Raw genomic sequence first — 24,245 nt, 5'->3', positions numbered from 1 at the left:
GCAAGCCATGTGCCTGGCCAACCAGGAGGAACTTTAATTCCTTCTTAACTGATCCCTCCATTCCACAATAGCATGATCTCAGCTGCTATATTTGTACAACCTGATCTCTTATTTCTTGCCACACCTTGTTCAAGCTGGAGTGGGCACCTGACCCAAGTTGACTCGCCGTGGGAACCTTGGTTGGGAGCTTAGAGTTGGAACTTTCTCACTCACATCACAGCTTCCTATCTTCAGGACTTTTGTTCCTTCTGCAGTGAAAATATGTGGACTCCAACCAAGAACCCAACCGCACGTCTCCCTGGTGCCCGCCTGGATCTCTCACCTCCTGCCCTGGGGCTTCCCTGTCAACAGGAGGCATCAGAGTCCTCTGAAATCACACATGAACCATGCAGCTGTGCACAGAGTTAACATTCCCTGCACCTCTGACTAATGAGAGGCGCTCACAGGCAGATTCCTCTCTTTCCTTCCTGATGCAGTCCACATGGCTTCTAGGGACATCCCGAGAGGTGGGGCAGGCACACTTAGCAATGCCATCTTACTGAGATGGTCCCACATCCATCAGCTCTCCACTTCCTCCTCCCCTTCCTCCCCCTCCTCTTCCTCCTCCTCCTCCATCTCTCTCCTTCTCCTGCTAGGGCACTCTGACTCCCACTACGGGCACTGCACCCCATCTCAGAGTGGAGGCACCTACGGCTTTGTCTCAGGTTGTATTTCTGGGGAATCCAGGCCAAGGCTGGAGCCAAGAACTGGTCACATGCATTTGGGATCTGTGAGCATCCACCTTCCAACCACTACAGGAAAAGCACAGCAAGGAAAGGTGAGAAAGCAGAAGTAACAGGTAGAAAAACAAACACCAGCGGAACAGGGAGACGGCTCTCCCCGAGCAGGAAACACAGCATGCATTTCTGGATTAAAAATTCCTCCATTCCCTCACCAGACACCAACTCTGTGGTGCCCTAATCTTGGGCGCTCAGCTTCCAGAACTGTAATAAATTTCTCCTGTTTATAGCCACCCAGTCTATTCTGCTTTGTTATAGTAGCCTTAACAGACTAAGAGAGTTACCTTATATGAAGAAAAAGGGTCTTAGCAGATATAACTAAGTTCTTGAGATGGGATCATCTTAGATTATCTGAAGGGGCCCTAAATCCAATAAGCAGTGTGCTTACAAGAGACACACAGAGAACAGACCCAGAAAGAGGCAGTGTGAACACAGAGGCAGAGATGGGAGTGAAGCAGCCACATAGCCACAGTCATAGAATGCTGGCAGCCCCCAGAAACTGGGGAGGCAAAGAATGGCGGGGGCACAGCCCTATTGCTCCCTTGAATTTTGGCCTTCTGGCCTCCAGAATTTCAACAGAATGAATATCTGTTGTTTTAAGCCACCAGGTTTATGGTAATGTGTTACAGCAGCCGCAGGAAACAGTATAAGGACTTCCTAATAATAAATTACTTTTTTTTTTTTTTGAGACAGAGTCTCGCATGCTCACCAGGCTGGAGTGCAGTGGTGCGATGTCAGCTCACTGCAACCTCCGCCTCCTAGGGTCAAGTGATTCTACTGCCTCAGCCTCCTGAGTAGCTGGGATTACAGGCGCGCACCACCACAACACCCAGCTAATTTTCTATATTTTTAGTAGAGAGGGGGTTTCACCATGTTGGCCAGGCTGGTCTCAAACTCCTGACCTCAGTTGATCTGCCTGCCTCGGCCTCCCAAAATGCTGGTATTACAGGTGTGAGCCACCATGCCAGGCCAAATTACTCTTTGTTAACTTAATGATGCCATGAATTGATGTGGTGGCTTTGTAGCATGTGGAGCTGGCTAAGCTGACCCACGTTTACTAGAGTTCTTCTTCCCGTGTTTCTGGAAGACCATGAGGGAGGCGTTGGCGGAGGCTTGGGGAGAGGCAGGGAGCTGCGACTGTGTTGTGGCTCACACATGTTGTTGTGGGTCTGACAGCTTACATTGTTAACGACACCATGGCCAGGACTGCCACTACTGCCTTCTTCTTGTCAACCTAAAATAATCAAAAGGAACAGAATCTAGTTTAGAGAGTTTATGCAAGCAAAAAGTTTGAGGATAGGCTACCTGGGAAGCACAGATCTCAAAGAACAGAAGTCAGTGTTCCAAAGTGTAGATGTTTGGGAATGCTTATTTAGAAAAAGGTTAGGGAAGTGTAACAAAATTTCAACATCTTTCTGTGGAAGACTTCATGCATAGTTATGATGATCTGATTAGTCAAGTTGGTCTTTTTCTTCCAGGCAAGGCATATTTAACATTCCACACTGAGGATGTACTAGTCATAGGGTCTAGAGTACCGTCTGGTCCACATTAGGTACCGGACAGTAAAGGAGGCAGTTCATCTACAACAAAACCAGTGATTGGAAGCGGGGAGGTCTGGTCTCTAGTCTCTCTTAGTCATTTACAGAACAAGAACAATGAGGAAGAGGGTGAATCTGAGAAGAACTGCAGTCATACGATCTGACAGTCTCTAGGGCTCCACTTCCTCCCTGGTGTAATAAATCCAGACAGTCCTGAAGTTTTATTTTCGTTGAGTCTGGATCCTCTGGCTCCCGAAGGAGGCATCTGGCTCATCTTCATGATGAGAGGCCCTAGCTTCTGCAGCACCTCCACACCACCAAGGCCAGAAGCAGCAAGAACTGACGCAGGTTTGGGTCCCTCCCAAACCTCCTGTGGACAGTAGGCTCCAGCGTCGGATGCAGACAACAGACAGCCCTATGGGAAATGACTAATCAGTTTACACAATTAACTGCGTAAGAGCAAAGCCCTGCAGCAAGTCCACGATTATCCACATGTATGGGTGTATGGGTAATATATATATACACACATATATATGTATGTACGTATGTGTCACACACACGTGTATTAATGGCTCTGCTCTTGGACTGATACAGATTTGGGTACAGAGAGGGGATGCTGCTGTAGCGAAACCTAACAGGTGGGCGTGGCTCTGGGACCAAGGTTTGAGGAGAGTGTTGATGACACTAAAGTGCTTTGAACGCACTGTTCTTAGACTTTGGACTTTGAGGACATTGCTGAAGAGGGCTTAAAAGAAAGTGAGAAGAATGTTACTGGAAATTGAAGGAAGACTTCTATTAAGTAGCAGCAGAATGTTTAGCCCTGCTGTTACCTGAAGTTACATGGATAGGACAGAATATACATAATAAACTGGTGACCTAGCTAATGAGATTTTCCAAGCAAAGTATTGAAGATGCTGCCTGGTTTCTTCCTGCTGGTTATAGTAAAATGTGAGAGGAGAGCATTAACTGAGAGAAAGATTTTAACCAAAAAGGAGACAGAATTAATGGTTTTGAAATGTTTTAGCCTCCCCACATGGTAAATGATACTAAAATAAGAAAATAACTATCGAGCAAGGATAAACTATATGGCACTGCCAAGAAAATGTGTTCTAGAGATGATGCTCAGGATGTGATTGGAAACTCTTTTTTTATTTTTGAGATGGAGTCTTGCTCTGTCACTCAGGCTGGAGTATAGTGGTGTGATCTCGGCTCACAGCAACCTCCACCTCCCGGCTTCAAGCGATTCCCCTGCCTCAGCCTCCTGAGTAGCTGGGATTACAGGTGTGTGCCACCATACCCAGCTAACTTTTGTATTTTTAGTAGAGACGGGGTTTCACCATGTTGGCCAGGCTGGTCTCGAACTCCTGACATCAGGTGATCCGCCCACCTCAGCCTCCCAAAGTGTTGAGATTACAGGCGTGAGCAACCACGCCCAGCTGGAAACTCTTTTTGTTTTGAGACATGAACTCACTCTACTGCCCAGGCTGGAGTGCAATGGCATGATCAAACTCACTAGAGCCTCGACCTCCTGGGCTCTAACAATCCTCCCACCTCAGCCCTCGAGTAGCTGGGACTACAGGTGTGTGGTACCATGGCTGGCTAATTTTTTTTTTAATTTTGGGACACAGTCTCACCCTACTGTCCAGGCTGGAGTGGAATGGTATGATCTCGACTCACTGCAACCTCCACCTCCTGGGTTCAAGCGATTCTCCTGCCTCAGCCTCCTGAGTAGCTGGGATTACAGGTGTGCGCCACCATGCCTGGCTAATTTTTGTATTTTCAGTAGAGATGGGGTTTCACCATGTTGGCCAGGCTGGTCTCAAACCCCTGACCTCAGATGATCCACCTGCCTTGGCCTCCCAAAGTGTTGAGATTACAGGCGTGAGCCACCATGCCCAGACTAATTTTTGTATTTTTTGTAGAGATGTGGTTTCACCACGTTGGCCAGGCTGGTCTCAACTCCCGGGCTCAAGTGATTCGCCTGCCTCGGCCTCCCAAAATGCTGGGATTACAGGTGTGAGCCACTAAGCGTCTGATGTCAAAAAGATTAATAAATGCTGCCTCAGAGTACCCTTTAGTGACACTAAAGGCTCTGTGAATAGATTAAGGGTGTGTCTCACAGAATCTCTCCAACAATAGGGTCTTTTTTCCCTTCTTTTTTAGGATGAAGTTTTGCTCTTGTTGCCCAGGCTGGAGTGCAATGGTGCGATCTCGGCTCACTGCAACTCTGCCTCCCGGGTTCAAGTGATTCTCCTGCCTCAGCCTCCCAAGTAGCTGGGATTAGAGATGCCCACCATGCCTGGCTAATTGTTTTGTATTTTTAGTGGAGATGGGGTTTCACCATGTTGGCCAGGTTGGTCTCGAACTCCTGACCTCCAATGATCCGCCTGCCTTGGCCTCCAAAAGTGCTGGGATTACAGGCGTGAGTCATCACGCCCGGTTCCAGTCCATTTCATACATAGGACAGGGCAATGTGCAGCACGGCCTTAGCTTTTCCACACACATGAGCAAAGGAACAGCTCTTAGAGTCAGTGTAAAGATGTCTTTTCATTCAGAAAACTCAAGCAGTTTGAGACTCATCCAAGTTGTTACAAAGTCATGTTTTCCTTTCTGTGCAGTATTCCATTGGGTAAACTGAAGCTGTTTATTCATTCATCAGTTGATGGTCTTGTGGACTGTTTCTAGTTTTTGGCACTTATTTGTAAAGCCACTATAAGCATTTGTGTACAGGTTTTTGTGTGAATATACATTTCATTTCTCTTGGGTAAACACCTGGGAGTGGGATTGCTGGGTGATAAGTTGTTTAACACTGTAAAAATATGTTTAATAAGGATATGTTTAACAGTGTAAAAGACTGAAAAACTCTTCCAAATTGGCTGTACCAAGGCTGGGCACAGTGGCTCACACCTGTAATCCCAGCACTTTGGGAGGCCAATGCAGGATTGTGCTTGAGCCCCAAAGTTTGAGACCACCCTGGGCAACACAGCGAGACCCCATCTATATTTTAAAAATAAGGCTGGGGGCAGTGGCTCACGCCTGTAATCCCAGCACTTTGGGAGGCCCAGGTGGACGGATCACTTGAGGTCGGGAGTTCAAGAACAGCCTGGCCAACATGGTGAGACCCCGTCTCTATTGAAAATACAAAAATTAGCTGGGCATGGTGGCACGCGTCTGTGGTCCCAGCCACTCAGGAGACTAAGGCAGGAGAATCACTTGAACCTGGGACGCAGAGGTTGAGGTGAGCTGAGATTGCGCCATTGCACTCCAGCCTGGGCGACAGAGCGAGAATCTGTCTAAAATAAATAAATAAATAAATAAATAAATAAATAAATAAATAAATAAATAAAATAAAATAAAAAAGTAAATAAATGAAATACAAATTAAAAGATCATTCAGATGTTGTTTTACTTATTCAATTATAAAAACAGAAGTGACCCCTGGATTCTGTTGGGAAGCACCATGCTGGTGTCCAGCTCCACCTTGTTCGTGGGCCCCAGTAGGAGGGCACCTGGCCCAAAGTCACCTGCAGCTTTAAAGACATTGTGTGACCTAAGAAACCTCCTGGGATGTGCTGCTAGGAAAGTCATCTGCAAACACACTCCAGGTGAGATCGCACCACTGCAATCCAGCCTAGGTGGCAGAGCAAGGCTCCGTCTCAAAAAAACAACAACAACAACAACAAAACAAAACCCCAAAAAACCCAAACTGGCTGTACCATCTGCATTTCCACCAGAAATGTAAGAAATTTCCAGTTGCTCCACACCCAGCCCCACACTTGATACAGTTCAATGAGTTTTGTCACATGCATGCACCTGTGGAACCAATGAAGACACAGGACGCACCCGTCACCCCCAGAAATTTCCCCCAACCCCCTTTCAGGTAACATGTAATGGCCAGAGACAACCACTGTTGCAATTTCTATCACTGGAGACTAGTTTTACCAGTTCATTAACTTCATGTAAATGGAATAATAATGGATCCTTTTAAGTCTGGGTTTTTTTTCTGGCATAAAGTTCCTGGAATTCCCTTATGTCGTTATGTGCATGAGCTGTGTATTTTCACAGCTGAATTGCATTCCACTGCGTGCATATACTTCAGTGTTGATCCATCTACCTCTTCATGGTCATCAGGATGTTTCTAGCTTTTAGCTCTTATGAATATTCAGATACAAATCTCTGCGTGGATGCATTTAAAAATTCCTCTTGGATAAATACCTAAGGGTGAACTGCTGCTTCTCAGGGGTAGATACACGTTAACCTTTGTAAGAAAATGCCATATAGTTTCCCCAAGTGCTTGTACCATCTTGTAATTTCCAGTTGCTCTAAATCCTTGAAAATTATTTGACATGCCGGTCTTTTTATTTTAGCCATGCCAGAGGCTGTGGTGCTCATGTGGTTTAATTGGCCATTTTTGTGCCTTCCTTGCCTCTTTGTGCTCATTAAAAAAAATGTCTTGGGCTGGGTGCAATGGCGCACGCCTGTAATCGCAGTACTTTGGGAGGCTGAGGCCAGAGGACTACTTGGGCCCAGGGATTCACATCAGCCGGGGAGCCCAGTGAAACCTCGTCTTTTTTCTTTTCTTTCTTTTTTTTTTTTGAGACGGAGTCTTGCTCTGTCGCCCAGGCTGGAGTGCAGTGGCGCAATCTTGGCTCACTGCAAGCTCCGCCTCCCGGGTTCACGCCATTCTCCTGCCTCGGCCTCTCCGAGTAGCTGGGACTACAGGTGCCCGCCACCATGCCCGGCTAATTTTTTGTATTTTTAGTAGAGACGGGGTTTCACCGTGGTCTCGATCTCCTGATCTCGTGATCTGCCCGCCTCGGCCTCCCAAAGTGCTGGGATTACAAGCGTGAGCCACCGCGCCCGGCCGTCTTTTTTATTTTCTTTAATTTCTGAATCAGAGTCTCGCTCTGTCACCCAGGCTGAAGTGCTCTGGTGTGATCTTGGCTCACTGCCACCTCCACCTCCCAGGTTTAAGCAATTCTCATGCCTCAGCCTCCCCAGAGTAGCTGGGACTACAGGTGTCTGCCACCACACCCAGCTATTTTTTGTATTTTTAGTAGAGATGGAGTTTCACCATGTTGGCCAGGTGGGTCTCAAACTCCTGGCCTCAAGTGATTGGCCTGCCTCGGCCTCCCAAAGTGCTGGGATTATAGGCATGAGCCACTGCACCTGGCTGAAAACCCATCTCTTCCAAAAAAATATAAAGGATTAGCCGTGTATGGTGGTGCATACCTGTAGTCTCAGCTACTCAGGAGGCTGAGGGAGGAGTGCTTGGTCCCCGGAGGTTGAGGCTTCAGTGAGCCAAGACTGTGCCAATGCACTCCAGCCTGGGCAACAGAGCAAGACCTTGCATCAACGAAAAAAAAAAAAAAGCTTGTCTTACTAATTTTAAATGCCTTCATACACTCTGAACAGTTACTTCTGGACACCCTGGGCAACAGTGGTTGCCTCTGGGCATGACATGGTTCCTGAAAGGGGGTAAGGGGAAATGTTCTCTCCCAGTCTATGGCCTGTATTACCATTTTCCTAGCAATGTTTTTTGGTGATGTCCAATTCACCAATATTTCCTTTTTTTTTTTTCTTTTGAGACGGAGTCTTGCTCTGTCACCCAGGCTGGAGTGCAGTGGCGTGATCTTGGCTCACTGCAACCTCTGCCTCCCAGGTTCAAGCGATTCTCCTGTCTCAGCCTCCTGAGTAGCTGGGACTACAGGTGTGAGCCACCACGCCCAGCTGATTTTTGTATTTTTGGTAGAGACGGGGTTTCCCTATACTGGTCAGGGTGGTCTGGAACTCTTGACCTCAGGTGATCCACCCACCTTGACCTCCCAAAGTGCTGGGACTGCAGGCGTGAGCCACCGTGCTTGGCCCCTTTTTTGATTTTATGTAAGAAATATTTGTCTACCCCAAGTTTGTGGTGTTACTTTACCATGTTTGCTTCTAGAAGCTTTCTAGTTCTAACTTCCACATTTTGTTGTTTCCAGTTCTAGCTTTTTTTTTTTTTCTTATTTTTTTCTGAGACAGAGTCTCGCTCTGTCGCCCAGGCTGGGGTGCAGTGGCACGATCTCAGCTCACTGCAACCTCTGCCACCCAGGTTCAAGCAATTCTCCTGCCTCAGCCTCCTGAGTAGCTAGGACTACAGGCGTGCGCCACCACGCCCGGCTAATTTTTGTATTTTTAGTAGAGACGAGGTTTCACCACATTGGCCATGCTGGTCTCGAACTCCTGACCTCATGATCCACTCACCTCGGCTTCCCAAAGTGCCGGGATTGCAGGCATGAATCACTGGCCTTTTTTTTTTTTTTTAAAGACAGTCTCACTCTATAAAAAGAAAATATGGAAAAATTTAATAGTATAATTCTATTCAAAATATAACTGGTTAGCTCACAAAAATTGCTCAGAAATATTGCCAGCCACAGTGGCTCACGCCTGTAATCCCAGCACTTTGGGAAGCTGAGGCGGGTGGATCACCTGAGGCCAGGAGTTCGACACCAGTCTGGCCAACAAGGTGAAACCCTGTCTCTACTAAAAATACAAAAATTAGCTGGGCGTGGTGATGCACGCCTGAGATCCCAGCTACTCAGGAGGCTGAGGCAGGAGAATCGCTTGAATCCAGGAGGCAGAGGTTGTAGTGAGCTGAGATCGTGCCACTGCACTCCAGCCTAGGTAACAGAGTGAGACTCCGTTCCAAAACCAAGGAAATACCAAACAGTACTATGTACCAACAGTTGGCCCTAAGTGAAGTTGGCCTTTTACATTTATCACTATCGGTTGAAGTATTTTCCATGTGGAACTTCTCAGGCACATAAAACATATATACATTTCTTTCTTTCTTTTTTCTTGTTAGAGACAAGGTCTTGCTCTGTTGTCCAGGCTGGAGTGCAGTGATGCAATCATGGCTCACTGCAGCCTTGACCTCCCAGTCTCAAGTGATCCTCCCACCTCAGCCTCCCAAGTAGCTGGGACCACAGGCATGTGCCACCATGCTTGGCTAATTTTCTTTTTTTTCGGAGTCTTGCTCTGTCACCCAGGATGGAGTGCAGTGGCGCAATCTAGGATCACTGCAACCTCTGCCTCCTGGGTTCAAGTGATTCTCCTGCCTCAGCCTCCCAAGTAGTTGGGATTACAGATGTGTGCCACCACGCCTGGCTAATTTTTTTGTATTTTTAGTAGAGACGGGGTTTCACCACATTGGCCAGGCTGGTCTTGAACTTCTGACCTCAGATGACCCGCCCACCTCGGCCTCCCAAAGTGCTGGGATTACAGGGGTGAGCCACCGTGCCCAGCCCTTGGCTAATTTTTAAGTTTTTTTTTTGTAGAGATGGGGTCTCATATGTTGCCTAGGCAGGTCTTAAACTCCTGGCCTCAAGGAATCCTCTCACCTCAGTCTTTCAAAGTGCCGGGATTACAGGCTTGAGAGACTACATCCAACCAAAATATAAACATTTCTAGGACAGCTAAATCTAAAACAACTTTTAGGGAAGACAACATGTAAAAGTCTATATAAAAAGCTTCTGTGACTGAAGGACAGCAGCAAAAGGATAATAAAATAATTTTAAGTCCTTTAATTTATTTTGAATATCAGTAATTACATTTTTAAAATATGATATAATTTAAAGGTATCAGTACCATAAATCTGTATCTTACAGTAGGAAATATAAGAGTAAACAGCCTATATACACTTTGTACTACTGACACACTTTTATGTACACAACTCTATACAGTATCTACTAATCTCCAGAAAACCCACCTACAATCCATCTGTCTGGACTGTGGGCAAGTGGTTCTTTTTGAGTCAGGGTCTCACTCTGTCACCCAGGTTGCACTGCAGTAGTGCAATCATGGCTCACTGCAGCCTTGACCTCCTGGGCTCAAGTAATCCTTCCATCTTCGCCTCCTGAGTAGCTGGGACTACAGGCACACACCACCATGTTGCCCAGGCTGGCCTTGAACTCCTGGGCTCAAGCGATCCGCCTGTCTTGGCCTCCCATCGTGCTGGGATAAGAGGCATGAGCGACTGTGCCAGGCTGATTGTGGACAAGTTTTACAAATAAACCAAAATAAAAATATTCTCACTTTTCAGCTGCACATGGTGGAAATGTACATGTATGATGATAAAGTTGGAGATATTTATTACACTGAAGACATTTAACTTTGTTCCATGCCAGCCATGAGTGACAGCGCTAGAGATTCCACTGTGGGAAGAATAAAAATAAGGTTAAAACAAAAGGTTTAAATGTTGAAAAAAAATTTTTTTTTTTGAAGACGGAGTCCCACTCTGTCACCCAGGCTGGAGTGCAATGGTACAATCTCAGCTCACTGCAACCTCCGCCTCCCGGGTTCAAGCAATTTTCCTGCCTCAGCCTGCTGTGTAGCTGGGATTTCAGGCATGTGCCATCATGCCTAGCTAATTTTTCTATTTTTAGTAGAGACAGGGTTTTGCCATGTAGGCCAGGCTGGTCTCCAACTCCTGACCTTAAGTGATTCGCTCGACCTCCCAAAGGGCTGGGATTAGAGGCGTGAGCCATCACGCCAGGCCAGGAGCTTTAAATTCCTAAAAAAAAATTTAAAAAGTCTAGCTTTTGAAAAGAAATAGTTACAAAAACTACACGATAGTGAAGTGCGACAGAAATCTGTTCTGCCACTGACTATTTAATAAGAGTTTTAGAAATCTGTTATAATAAATGGTATACCAGAAAGTAAGATCCTCAGGCTTACAAATATTTGATATTCACTCACCTCACTGTAATGCTTAAAAAGCAATTCAAAGCATGGGACAACTGCTAAAGGACTTTTCAGTTTTCAAAATGGTGAGAATTTCTAATTCTTCATGGGATCAGTAACAAAACAATGGCACAAACACTTAGTTACAAGGAAATACAGAGGTAGAAATATTTTAACATGATATACTCACAATGGGGAAAGGATCCTCTACAGATGGCTTTGTTTAAAATGGTTACAAGAAACATGTGGCAGTTTTTAAAATCAGACTCCATTTTCTCTATAGATTCCATTCTAGGAATAAAAGTAAATTTCAATTAAGTAAGTGCGTTGTGGGTATATAGGTAGGCTTCAAGATATCTGTGGAGTAATTTCAAATGTATTTTGGTTTAATTATTTAAAATCCTAAATCTAAAGATTATAAAATAAAACACATAACGTCCTACCCTACTTTAAAATAAAAAATGTCAAAGTGTTTCAAAGGAAGTTTCATTAGGATATAAAACTGTGCTGTTTCCAGATAGTATCTAGTTCTGGAACTAGGAGGACCAAAGATACTCCCTTTTCCTTTATACAGTTCTGTTTTTATTGTTTACAAGCATACATTCTCTTTGAAATAAAGAACACATTAAGCATATAAAACTTAAAATTTGAAATCATTTTTAAAAAGGCTTTTTTTCTTTTTGAGATGGAGTCTTGCTCTGTCGCCCAGGCTGGAGTGCATTGGCACGATCTTGGCTCACTGTAACCTCCGCCTCCTGTGTTCAAGCGATTCTCCTGCCTCAGCCTCCTGAGTAGCTAGGATTAGATGCCCACCACCACGTCTGGCTAATTTTTGTATTTTTAGTAGAGATGGGGTTTCACCATGTTGGTCAGGCTGGTCTTGAACTCCTGACCTCGGCTGATCTGCCCCCACTGGCCTCCCAAAGTGCTGGGATTGCAGTTGTGAGCCATGGAGCCCGGCTGCCTTTTTTTTTTTTTTTTTTTTTAAGACAGAGTTTCGCTCTTGTTGCCCAGGCTGGAGCGCAATGTAGTGATCTCGGCTCACCACACCACAACCTCTGACTCCTGGGTTCAGTGATTCTCCTGCCTCAGCATCCCAAGTAGCTGGGATTACAGGCATGCACCACCATGCCTGGCTAATTTTGTATTTTTAGTAGAGATGGAGTTTCTCCACATTGGTCAGGCTGGTCTCAAACTCCTGACCTCAGGAGATCCGCCCACCTCGGCCTCTCAAAGTGCTGGGATTACAGGCGTGAGCCACTGCGCTCGGCTTTTTTTTTTTTTTTTTTTTTTTAAAAGATTAATATCAAACACATGTAAGAGAGAACTTCAGAAGGGGTTTCCATGGCCCACTGCCCAGCCATGGCAGGTGCCACCCAGATGCCAAGCTTACACCTCCACAGCCCCACCACAATATTCAGAAGCAAACAGGAGACATCAGAGCACCACAGTCATGAATATTTCATAAGTATAAATGTATACTTTAAAGATAAAGATTCCTTTCAAAACACAGCCACAACACCATTTGCTTAAAAATATCATCTAATAGCATTCAAGCAAATTTCACATTGCTTCTACAATTTTTCACTTTTCAGCTTTAAGTCTCAATTAGGAACAATTAACTTATCCACAAACTGCGATGGTTGATAGGCTTAAGTTCCTCACACCCTGTATTTTTCTTACATTTATTTGTAAAATAAAAGAGTTGAATTTCAGCAAAGCATATGCAGCAGTGTTATTTCTCCTCCACCCCAAAGTGAGACAAAAAAAAAAGAAAGCAAAATATATTTTGCACACTTTGAGCCAGCAATATAAAGCGAGGAAGACTTCTATTTCCATCCCTGCAGGTATGGCTTCATCTACTATCTTAGTTTCTTGATTCCGAGTACAGCCAACGGGAGATTTCGAATTATACTAGCACTCAAATGAACTCTTACCTCCTTACTGACATGCAGTAAGTACAGTCAACCAAACATGCACTTTTATTTCATGGAAGTAACAGCAGAATTACTGTTGTACTGACTTTATAAACAGGACAGGTAACAAAATATTGAGCTGTACACTGGAGTTAACAGTAGAGGATGGCAGTGCTAGAGGGAACTGCTCCCGGGCCACTTCCCCTGATTCAGTGCACTTGCCTATGTGATGTGTGGGAATAACAAACACTCTCAAAACACAGCATCTTTTAGAGCTCATCCAAAATATAACTTTGGAGAATAGTCTAGCATGATGTCCAGAATTTGGTTTAAAATAATTGAGCAAGTGTGACTGGAGAGGTGGGCACAGACATGACAGAGCTGTCCTCACTGGCACAGCTGAAGCAGGTGCCATCAAGGCGTTCGCAACACTGTCCTTGCCACTTCTGTTTGAAGGTGTCCATGATAAAAATTTAACAAAACGTACACAATATAACATGAGTATAATCTAAAAATGTTTGCTTGTTTAAATCAGAAGACCTCAGATTTTTAAAAATGTTTTACTTCTCACAAAATAATTGCACTTTTTTTTTTTTTTTAAAAGACTGGGTCTTGCTGTGTTGCCCAGGCTGGTCTTGAACTCCTGGGGTCAAGCAATCCTCCCCTCTCAGCCTCCTGAGTGGCTGGGAAGACCCTGTCTCTAAAAAAAAAGGGAAGCTGAAGCTGAAATGGTCACAGCGCAGATGCTTCAGAAATCACATACTTACCGCCAAGTGCCCAGGCCTGCCTGCCAACCGTCTGCAAACATGAGAGCCAAGTTCAACACCTTCATGATAGCTTCTTTCACAAAGCTGACCTGGAGACCAAAGTCACAGAACACAAACTGTGTAACTAGGTTTGGACACTGATACCAACACTTTTACCTATTTTAAATGAATCACAGAAAAAGCTCATCACCACAGTGACTGCCTTCTGTGTATATGGAAGGGTGCTAGGCTCTGAACCATGCCCATTTGGGACCAGGCACATGCATTCACTGAATGTAAGATACAGGTGGTATTAGCAGTACAGTCAAACCAACAAAACAAACTATTAAGACCTTTTCCTGGGATGGCCATTTAAATTCACCAATGAAACTAAGACAAATAATTCCAATGGTTTTAACATTACTGAATTCTATCTATTCACATGAAGTAGACATGCTATTGCTCCACAACTGCAGACACAATTTTCCAACTGAATCCAAGAGTAACGCAGAGTAAGTGTTGACTATCACACACAGTTCTCATGTTGCTCTTAGATACAATTTCTACGAATAGGGCACTCCTCCTTCTGTTTTTTTTTTTTTTTTTTTTAAAGAGACAAGGTCTTGCTGTTACCCAAGCTGGAGTGCAGAGTGCAGTGGTGTCAGATCATAGTTCACTGCAGCCTCAAACTCCTGGCCTCAAACAATGCTCCCACCTCAGCCTCCCAAGTACCTGGGCCTCCAGGTATGCACCACCATGTCTGCTAATCTTTTTAATTTTTTGTAAAAACAGTCTTGCTATGTTGCCCAGACTGGTCTTGAACTCTTGGCCTCATAAGATCTGCCCGCCTCAGTTTCCCAATGTGCTGGGATTATAGGCATGAGCCATTGTGGCCGGCCTGGGGCATTTGTTTGTAACCTCATTTGGTCTGGTTCTTCCTTAAAGAATATTCTACAGGACAGGAGCTTAATCATCATAAAATTCCAAAGCAGGCAGATAGCGCCACTCGCCAGCAGTGGCCACATCTGCAGGAGACATCTCATGTACCTTTTCTCTCAGCAGACACCGGTCATGGATGGTTGACAGATACCTATAGTGAATTTTAATCAATTGATCTAAATCCTTGGCTTCCTCGACTTGATGTTGAAACTCCAGCCCTGTACTGTGTAGAATCTTGGAAGAGAAAAGATAAAAAGCTTAATCAGCAGCCTTCTTTGAGGACTTGTGTGCTGCACACAAATCTTTTTTACTAAGCTCTTCTACTCTTCTCAAATTCTTCCTTCAATAAGCACATCTAGAAAGTTTCATAAAGTACCATTCTTCAAAGGCTGGCTGGATACTCTGGTGTTCTGATCCTAAAAGGACGGCGGGGGCAATCCTGTAGGATGCGCACTTGCACAGTGAATGAATGAACGCCAAACTCTGGACTAACAGACTTCCTGGCAGGAAGGGGCAAGTACATTAAACTGTATATAAGACACATCGATAAAAAAAAATCAAGTAAATGTGTTACTTTTATACAAATAATTACGATGAATTTGTTTCTTAAGTTCCTTTTCTCATACATTGATCTTTCTCTAAAATGAGTATAAGTATACTTCAAATAAAAAACAAACTAAGAAAAAACTTAAACTCTTATCATTTACTTTTAACAATTAGGGGCTTAATGAAGGCCAACCTTGTGAAGGCAGTAATGCAGTCAGGGGAAACATGGAGCCCCTCTGCCATAGCCTTCCCATCCAAAAACACAGGCTTCAGCGGCTCACTTCACCCAAGCAAGGTGGGTTTCAGAACTCACAGACCAGGTATAAACAGGTCTAAACAACAATTCAAACCCCAAATGCATACTGTCCTCTAATAATACTGCTCTTGTTCCAATTTCTGAACCCTTCTTTCAGAACTTCCTCTAGAACTGGCTTGTAGATGTATCAGAAAAATAGTTTCATTTACTTTGTAGTGAGTTCTTGTTTTTAAGAAAAAAGTCTATAACCTGGCTGCATCTTCCTCCCACACACCATAGTGGATTTTGGCTGTTATTAAATATTGGAGCCATTTTTTAGGGACAGCTGTCACCACTATTGAAACCTAAAGGACCATGAGGCACATTCTGAAGGCAATTCCAGAAGATGAGCTGTGGCTGTGCCTGTCCCCAGGGGCTGCTGGACAGGAGGGACAGCAACCTCTGGATACACATATTCCGGGATATTTACAAAAAAATTCCTCCCACTGCCATGTTATTTTATGATCAAATTTGCTACATGTCCCGTTTTCACAGTCTGTAGGTATTTTGTATTTATAAACATATTATGAGTAATTCTCTATGAACAACTGTATAGATACGGCAATAGAACTGAAGCAGATGGGAGAGGCACAAACCCTGGTCATGATGTAGTTGTGCAAGCTGTTCACGAAATGCATGAGCTTCACTCTTAAGAGGAACATGCGATGAATCTGCTGTCTTACTGGTTCTTTTTGTGGTCCGAAGTGAGCAACTGTGTCTTGTTCATGTATAAGGCCTTCTTTAAGTCGTGGTTTTTCCGCAGTACTAACCAGTTCTATAAAACATTGGAAAAGCAAAGTGGACAGAAAGGGCATCAACTCAAACCCCACTGCACCATGACGCCTGGCAGAAACTCTGACGGATGTGGCCCCGGCACCACAGAAAGCCCTGGCAGGGGTGGCAGGAACTGAACCTCAGTGCCTCTGGAAGGTGCAGTGGGAAAAGTTTCCTGTATCACTTTTCCTAATCAAGTTGCTGCATTTCAGATCAACTGTACATACAACTTCCTGATCTTTCTTTCAGGTATTTGATGTCCATAAAACTACTGCTAGAATATGCACCATTTTGGCATTTGTGTACACATAAAAAGTGATCAACCACCACCAACTTATTCTTTTTTTTTTTTCCAGATCCCCATATGCTTCCCTTTCCCACCAACCTCTTTTATTAAGGGCTAAAATTAAATTAAATTACAATTTATCTGCTGAAAACAAATCTTACCACCAAAAAGTAAAACATCCAGACTATATTTTGCCCACTTTATTTGCAATAAGAGAAGAAACACTTGATTATAAATTTTTTGACATTCCGAACTTATAACAATGTCCACAGGCCATGGGACCTAGGAAACAAAAACAAAATTAGAAAGTAACCAATTACTCGCATGTTTTAATGTTAGCAGAAAACACGGTTCATACAAAGAATATCAGCATATACCTTGTAGCTGAGGGTCAGACCATCTAAGATATGAACAGGCAGCTTCTTCTTAGCTGTGTCAACATTTTCAAAAGATATAGATAGACTAAAGAAAGAAATTTCAGTTTTAGTTTGTGAAAGCACTCTGTCACACAAAAATGCTCTTTTAAAATAATTCGTATTTTATTTACATAATATTCCCCAAAAGATACTGCATTTCATAAAAGAAATGCAAACATTCCAACAAATGAATCTCTTCTAACATATATTCCAGAGCAGAAATTTGGATTTAGAAATAACAGGGGGAAAACTTTTAAATCATGAGTTTAGTTATAGAAGAGACACTTAACAATGGTAGTAATTAGAAAAAAGATGAGGCTGAGGAAGACAGTAAACTTCAGGCAATGGCTGGGAAGATGAAGCCTCTGCTGAGGTTGGGGATGGGCAGGAGAGGATGAGCAGAGCAGCTCGAGGGGGCCGAGCATGCGGTGAGAGTATTGCTTCGAGAGCCCCATCGAGATGGGATGGGGTCTGCTTCTACAGCAGAGGTGCTGTGCAGTGCTTCATCCGAGTTCCTGAGACAGGTTTGGATGTGAGTCACAGGGGAAAGCAAGCATCTAACATGGACATGAAAGCGTCCAAGTGCCAGGCACTATTATGTGTCCTTAGCTCATTTAATCCTCCAAATACTCCCATCAGTGGTTCCTGAGAAATGATGTCCTCTTCCACAGTCACAGAGGCACTAAGAGGGGATGCCTGGATGCATATGAAGAAGGTTTAAAGTGGGGAGTTAACTTCCAAACCAGAGATGTCACAGGGCAGTGCGTGATTATGAACTGGCTGATCCATGACACAGGCACTAGTCAGAATTTTTAGCTCTTGGCCGGGTGCGGTGGCTCACACCTGTAATCCCAGCACTTTGGGAGGCCGAGGCAGGAGGATCACGAAGTCAGGAGATCGAGACCATCCTGGCTAACCCGGTGAAACTCTGTCTCTATAAAAATACAAAAAATTCGCCAGGTGCCTGTAGTCCCAGCAACTCAGGAGGCTGAGGCAGGAGAATGGCAAGAACCTGGGAGGTGGAGCTTGCAGTGAGTCGAGATTGTGCCACTGCACTCCAGCCTGGGCGACAGAGCAAGACTCCTTCTCAAAAAAAAAAATTTTTAGCTCTTAATGGCCTGATATGTATGCATTCACTTAGTGCTTTGAAGGCATCTACCAAATATTAATACTAAGTTAGGTGCTGCACTGAGCAGGCAATAGAAAGTCAGTCTTCCCTCCAGGGACTCCCAGCCCAGTGCAGCACATGAAGACAAAGGGAATGTAGGAGTGAGCAGACCTCTGGCGGGCCCATGAACTGGAGACTATGTCACAGGGAGGCGGGAGGACAGTACTAGCAGACACCAGAAATATTCTGAAATCCCTGAAACGCAAAGTGAGATAGGAGAGAGAACATGGTGTGTATGTGTGCAAGACATGAGGCTGGGAAAATGGAGCCAGACAGTAAATAGCTTTCTCCCTTCTGAGACAAAGCTTAGTCCATCTGTTAGGAGGTACCCACAGGGAGCATAGGGATGAGTGGTGGAAGTCACTGCTGGTGGTCTGAGGTCACCCTGGTGAGGGTCAAGTCCGTTTTGGTGGAAGGGAGTGAGGCTGAGAGACACAGAGGTTATCGGGGAGCTCAGAGCCAGTTCTGAGAGATCAGGGGCATTCTCTAGGAGGCAGGACTGAAAAACCTCATGTGTGGGAGCTTAGAGAGAGGAAGTACTGACTCCAGCCATGTGAAGGAGGTCATCAGACCCTGACAGGTTGTATGGTGGCAACTTTTTTCTTTTTTTATAGGGACGAGGTCCCACTATGTTGCCCAGGCTGGTTGCAAACTCCTGAGCTCAAGCAATCCTCCCACCTTGGCCTCCCAAAGTGCTAGGATTACTGGTATGAGCCACTGCACCTGGCTATATGGTGGCATCTCAACATCTCTTGTTGTTTAGCGGGAGAGTCACGTAGCTAGCCTCTGCCGCAATTTTTTCTTTTTTTTTAAATGGAGTCTCGTTCTTGTCGCCCAGGCTGGAATGCAGTGGCATGATCTTGGCTCACTGCAACCTCTGCTTCCCAGGTTCAAGCGATTCTCCTGCTTCAGCCTCCCAAATAGCCGGGATTACAGGCGCCTGCTACCATGCTTTTTGTATTTTTAGTAGAGACAGAGTTTCACCATGTAGGCCAGGCTGGTCTTGAACTCCTGACCTCAGGTGATCCACCGCCTCTGCCTCCCAAAGTGCTGGGATTACAGGTGTGAGCCACCGTGCCTGGCCTCCATTTTCTAATACGTAAAATAATATTAGTAAAACTCATAGGAATAGTGCGAGGACCAAATAATATGTGTAATTAATAGAAGACTTATGGGCACATAGTTCATGTTACACTAATTTAAATAAAGGTGACGTCCATATTTTACCGTGAACTGTCTTCAGGATAACGCTGTCCTACTGCTTCTTGGAGCTGGACATTAAGAAAAGACACATTCTGCCATGTTTCCTTTTCTCTTATTTTATCAAAAATTGATGTGTAGAAGTCATACATGGTATCACCTCCTTCCATTAAGAAAAAATTCCTCATAGCTTGCAAGTATTCTACCAACCTGAATGGAGAGAAAATGAGTGACACTAAGATCTCTGGCATTCGTAAGGCAGGAAGATTCTGGATCAACAGCAGGTTTTGTACCTTGTTTTTAGTGAAACAAGTTTACAGTCTACATTTACTAAAATTAGAAATATTAACACCTCTTAAACTTGTTCCAATAATAAAAACAGCATAGGTTTTCCTTTCATCATCAGAAAGGTTATCTTCTATAACATTATAGAAAATTGGGCAGTCACAAAAATGTAACAAAAAAAAATCCAAATCCCATCATTTATGGTGGATTTCCACCATTAATATTTAATATCTGGAATGTTTCTTTCCTGTCTTCTCTTCTATGCGTTAAGAAAACCTAGGTCCTACCATATTATATATCCTGCTTTTTAATTGCCATAATTTTTTTTTTTTTTTTTTTTGAGATGGAGCCTTGCTCGGTCGCCCAGGCTGGAGTGCAGTGGCGCGATCTCGGCTCACTGCAAGCTCCGCCTCCTGGGTTCACGCCATTCTCCTGCCTCAGCCTCCAGAGTAACTGGGACTACAGGTGCCCGGCACCATGCCCAGCTAATTTTTTGTATTTTTAGTAGAGATGGGGTTTCACTGTGTTAGCCAGGATGGTCTCAATCTCCTGACCTCGTGATCCTCCATCTTCGGCCTCCCAAAGTGCTGGGATTACAGGCGTGAACCACCGCGCTCAGCCTAATTGCCATAATTTTTATGGACTTTACAAAGTTCATATGTGGGTAAGTATATGCCATATTTATGGATATGCCATAGTTTAAAAAACTAGTCATCTAAGTAATTTAGTGTTTTTCATTCTGATAACAAACTTTGTAATTCTTCTACAAGCTTTTTCTGTATTTCTTTTGGAAAAGATTCTCAGAAATAAAGAATTAAGTTTCACAACATAGTTAAGAAAATATTGATGGTCAATTGATTTCTCTTAAAAAATTGTTTATTGTATATCCATTTCCTACTCTAATAAAAATTGAATTGAAATAGGTTTTAAAATAATCTCAACTGTTCTTCAAGTACAATCAACTATTTACTACTTCCAAAATTAAATTACTCTTTTACCTGTAATCTTTTTTTAGAGTTTGCATGAGATTTCCACAGCAATCTAGATACTGCTTGTCAATATGAGGATAGAGGCAGGATCTCAGCGTTAATTCAAAAGTCTGGCACGTCACAGATTCCGATGATCTATCCACACATACATCACCACCAGCAAACTTCTCGTGAAAGTCACTCTGCTCCAAATACATCCTTCAAGACAAAAATGTGAGTCTTCTTTTTATGAGCTGCTGTCAACAGAATTCTCTTAAATCAAAACCCTGAAGTCCCATTTTTACCTTTAGTCTTGAAGTTACCAACTATTACAGAAAGAGAAAAATCTTTCTCCCAAAAATATCCTTTGAGTGAACCAGTCTCTTGAAGTTGCCACTGCCTTAGGGTCAGGTACTAGAGCTGGTCTTTCTAGTGATTAGGGCTGGACACAGCAAATGCTGGCCATTAGACAACCCGGAACTGTGTGGGTATTAACGACTTACTCTAATGGACTAAGTGCCTAAAAGCAGCTTAAGCCCAGGACATATTATACGCCAATGGGGACCCTGACTCAATGGGTGTCCAGGGCCCACTCATGGCCCAGAGTTTCAGCATCTTCTGGGTAAATGATGACATTTCCAGGGGCCCGAGGGCACAGACAAAAGTTGTACGACATGGTGGCAGGGCCAAGTCTGCAGACTTCCACAAACGACATGGAATCCAAACTATACACCTGAAGTAGGTGAGCACAACATCTTGTATTCTGCTTGTTATAAAGGATAGGCATGGCGCGGTGGCTCACACCTGTAATCCCACCAGCACTTTGGGAGGCCAAGGTGGACAGATCACTTGAGGTCAGGAGTTCGAGACAAGCAAGGCCAACATGACGAAACCCCGTCTCTACTAAAAATACAAACATTAGCTGGGCGTGGTGGCACATGCCTGTAGTCCCAGGTAGTTGGGAGGCTGAGGTAGGAGAATTGCTTAACCTGGGAGGCGGAGGTTGCAGCAGTCAGCCAAGATCACGCCACTACACTCTAGCCTGGGTGACAGAGTGAAGCTCCGTCTCAAACAAACAAAAAAGAAAAGAAAAAAGAAAAAAGAAAGGATAGCTTACAAGCGTTTTTGTTTTTAGGCCTGGAAAGCCCTACCTGCCAGAAATAAACAGTTAGCAAACATTGCACAAATGATGCCATTTCAATTACTGATAACCTTGCAGGTGTGTCTCACCTTGCAAAGTTAATGGCAAGCAGTGGATCATGAACATCATCCAGTTCAAGATGCCTTTCAGCAATGGACTGCATCTTCATTAGGTTCTCCTTGGTTACCTGTTGCTCAGTAAGAACCTGTGGAGTGGAATCTTCTCCATGTCGAAGACGGGACTGTACAGATTCCAGAAAGAGAGTGTATAAACTTTTTCTTTCTGCATCTGAAACATAAAGAAATATGTAAGGTGAACTATGTTCTGTTTAATCATATTAACATTTGGTTTAATCATATTAACATTAACAATATATTAAGTAACTATATATTTATATATTTAATATTTATATGTAAATATTAAATATATATTTATATATAGTAACAAAATAATACATATTTTTTGAGATGGAGTTTTGCTCTTGTTGCCCAGGCTGGAGTGCAATGGCACGATCTTGGCTCACTACAACCTCCGCCTCCCGGGTTCAAGCAATTCTCCTGCCTTAGCCTCCCAAGTAGCTGGGATTACAGGCGTGTGCCACCACGCCCGGCTAATTTTATTTGTTTCTTAGTAGAGACAGGGTTTCACCATGTTGGTCAGGCTGGTCTCAAACTCCTGACTCAAGTGATCCACCCACCTCGGCCTCCCAAAGTGCTGGGATTACAGGCGTGAGCCACTGCGCCTGGCCCAAGAAATATTAAATAATATCATGTCCGGGTGCAGTGGCTCATGCCTGTAATCCCAGCACTTTAGGAGGCTGAGGCGGGTGGATCACTTAAGCTCAGGAGTTTGAGACCAGCCTGGGCAACATGGTGAAACCTCAGCTCTACAAAAAAATTAGCTGAGTGCAATGGAATGTGCCTGTGGTCCCAGCTACTTCGGAGGCTGAGGCACGAAAACTGCTTGAGCACTGGCAGGTGAAGGTTGCAATGCGCCGAGATCACACCACTGCACTCCAGTCCAATTTGGGCAATAGGAGTGAAACTTGTCTCAAAAAAAAAAAAAAAAAAAGAGTAGGATCCTAATCAGGACACTTGAAAGTTATTACAATACTGCATAACACTATGGTAACACTGATAGGAGTCGCAGTCTCATTGGAAAAAACACTTCTGACAGTGGCCCTGGGAAGCTCACTACATAAGAAGGAAATACTCCACAAAGTGAAAATAAGTATTGCATCTACTTATTTCAAGTAGATACAATAATATAATTAACATAACACTGAGATGATTGAGATGTATAAATAAGGTCACATCTTTATCTTCCAAGCCTTTTTAGTCAGTTGATAAAACTTTTTTTTTTTTTTGAGACAGAGTCTCACTCTGTCGCCAGGCTGGAGTGCAGTGGCATGATCTCGGCTCACTGCAATCTCTGACTCCCTGGTTCAAGCGATTCTCCTGCCTCGGTCTCCTGAGTAGCAGGGAATTACAGGCCCATGCCACCATGCCCAGCTAATTTTTGTATTTTTAATAGAGATGGGGTTTTGCCATGTTGACTAGGATGGTCTCGATCTCGTGACCTCGTGATCTGCCTGCCTCGGCCTTTCAAAGTGCTGGGATTACAGGATAAAACTTTGAATATATTAAATTGCATCATTTTCTTGAAATTTATGATCAAGTCTGAACTGCTCATAAGAAATTCTTATCAGCCATGGTTCATGGTCCTCAAGGGCTAAACGCTGCATTGCATTAAGAAATGCCAGAGGGCTGGGCGTGGTGGCTCATGCTTGTAATCCCAGCACTTGAAGAGGCGGGTGGATCACCTGAGGTCAGGAGTTCGAGACCAGCTTGGCCAACATGGTGAAACCCTATCTCTATTAAAAATACAAAAAATTAGCCGGGCATGGTGGCTCACGCCTGTAGTCCCAGCAACTTGGGAAGCTGAGGCACGAGAAATCACTTGAACCTGGGAGGCAGAGGTTGCCAGTGAGCCGAGATCATGCCACTGCACTCCAGTCTGGGCAACAGAGTGAGACTTGGTCTAAAAAAAAAAAAATAAAATAAAATAAAATAAATAAAATAAATAAAATAAAATAAAATAAAATGAAACAAAATAATGCCAGAGGGAGTGATGCCAGCAAGGCAGCTGCCTGGAGACGTCTGGTGCTCCTCTCTCAACGGCAAGGGAGGACCAAAGCAACGAATCAACAGTTAAGATCTGACTGGAGGCTGGGGGCAGTGGCTCACGCCTTGTAATCCCAACGCTTTAGGAGGCCGAGGGCAGGCGCATCATGAGGTCAGGAGGTCGAGACCACCCAGCTAGCATGGTGAAACCCCGTCTCTACTAAAAATACAAAAAAATTAGCCAGGTGTGGTGGCGTGCGCCTGTAGTCCCAGCTGCTGGGGAGGCTGAGGCAGGGGAGAACCCGGGAGGTGGAGTTTGCAGTGAGCCAAGATCGTGCCACTGCACTCCAGCCTGGGCAACAGGGCAAGACTCCGTCTCAAAAAAAAAAAAAAAAAAAAAAAAAA

The 24,245-nt window shown here is 44.2% G+C and overlaps 1 protein-coding gene across 9 annotated transcripts in view; it reads right to left on the bottom strand.

Moving 5' to 3' along the window:
• Nucleotides 1-903: 903 nt before the first annotated feature.
• The window catches only part of TUBGCP5 (tubulin gamma complex component 5), a 50,862-nt gene continuing 27,520 nt past the window's right edge, over nt 904-24,245 (bottom strand). For 4 of the 9 annotated variants that reach the window (XM_032758524.2, XM_032758527.2, XM_032758525.2 and 1 more), the window contains 10 exons: nt 21,807-22,005; nt 20,607-20,795; nt 19,351-19,533; nt 16,917-17,001; nt 16,701-16,821; nt 16,076-16,254; nt 14,747-14,872; nt 13,721-13,809; nt 11,228-11,328; nt 904-2,732 (listed from right to left, as the gene is read on the bottom strand). In XM_032758524.2, the coding sequence (XP_032614415.1) occupies nt 2,539-2,732; nt 11,228-11,328; nt 13,721-13,809; nt 14,747-14,872; nt 16,076-16,254; nt 16,701-16,821; nt 16,917-17,001; nt 19,351-19,533; nt 20,607-20,795; nt 21,807-22,005 (1,466 nt within the window). In that variant the 3' untranslated portion in view covers nt 904-2,538. Of the gene's footprint in view, nt 2,733-9,863; nt 10,509-11,227; nt 11,329-13,720; nt 13,810-14,746; nt 15,166-16,075; nt 16,255-16,700; nt 16,822-16,916; nt 17,002-19,350; nt 19,534-20,606; nt 20,796-21,806; nt 22,006-24,245 lie in introns of those variants that run through there. The other 5 variants (XM_032758529.2, XM_032758530.2, XR_004370778.2 and 2 more) reach the window with 4 other exon arrangements.

This window comes from Hylobates moloch, unplaced genomic scaffold, assembly GCF_009828535.3.
Source record: "Hylobates moloch isolate HMO894 unplaced genomic scaffold, HMol_V3 SCAFFOLD_9, whole genome shotgun sequence".
NCBI lineage: Eukaryota > Metazoa > Chordata > Mammalia > Primates > Hylobatidae > Hylobates > Hylobates moloch.
Note: the sequence above shows the minus strand (reverse complement) of the source record. Positions and strands in the feature narration are given on the sequence as shown.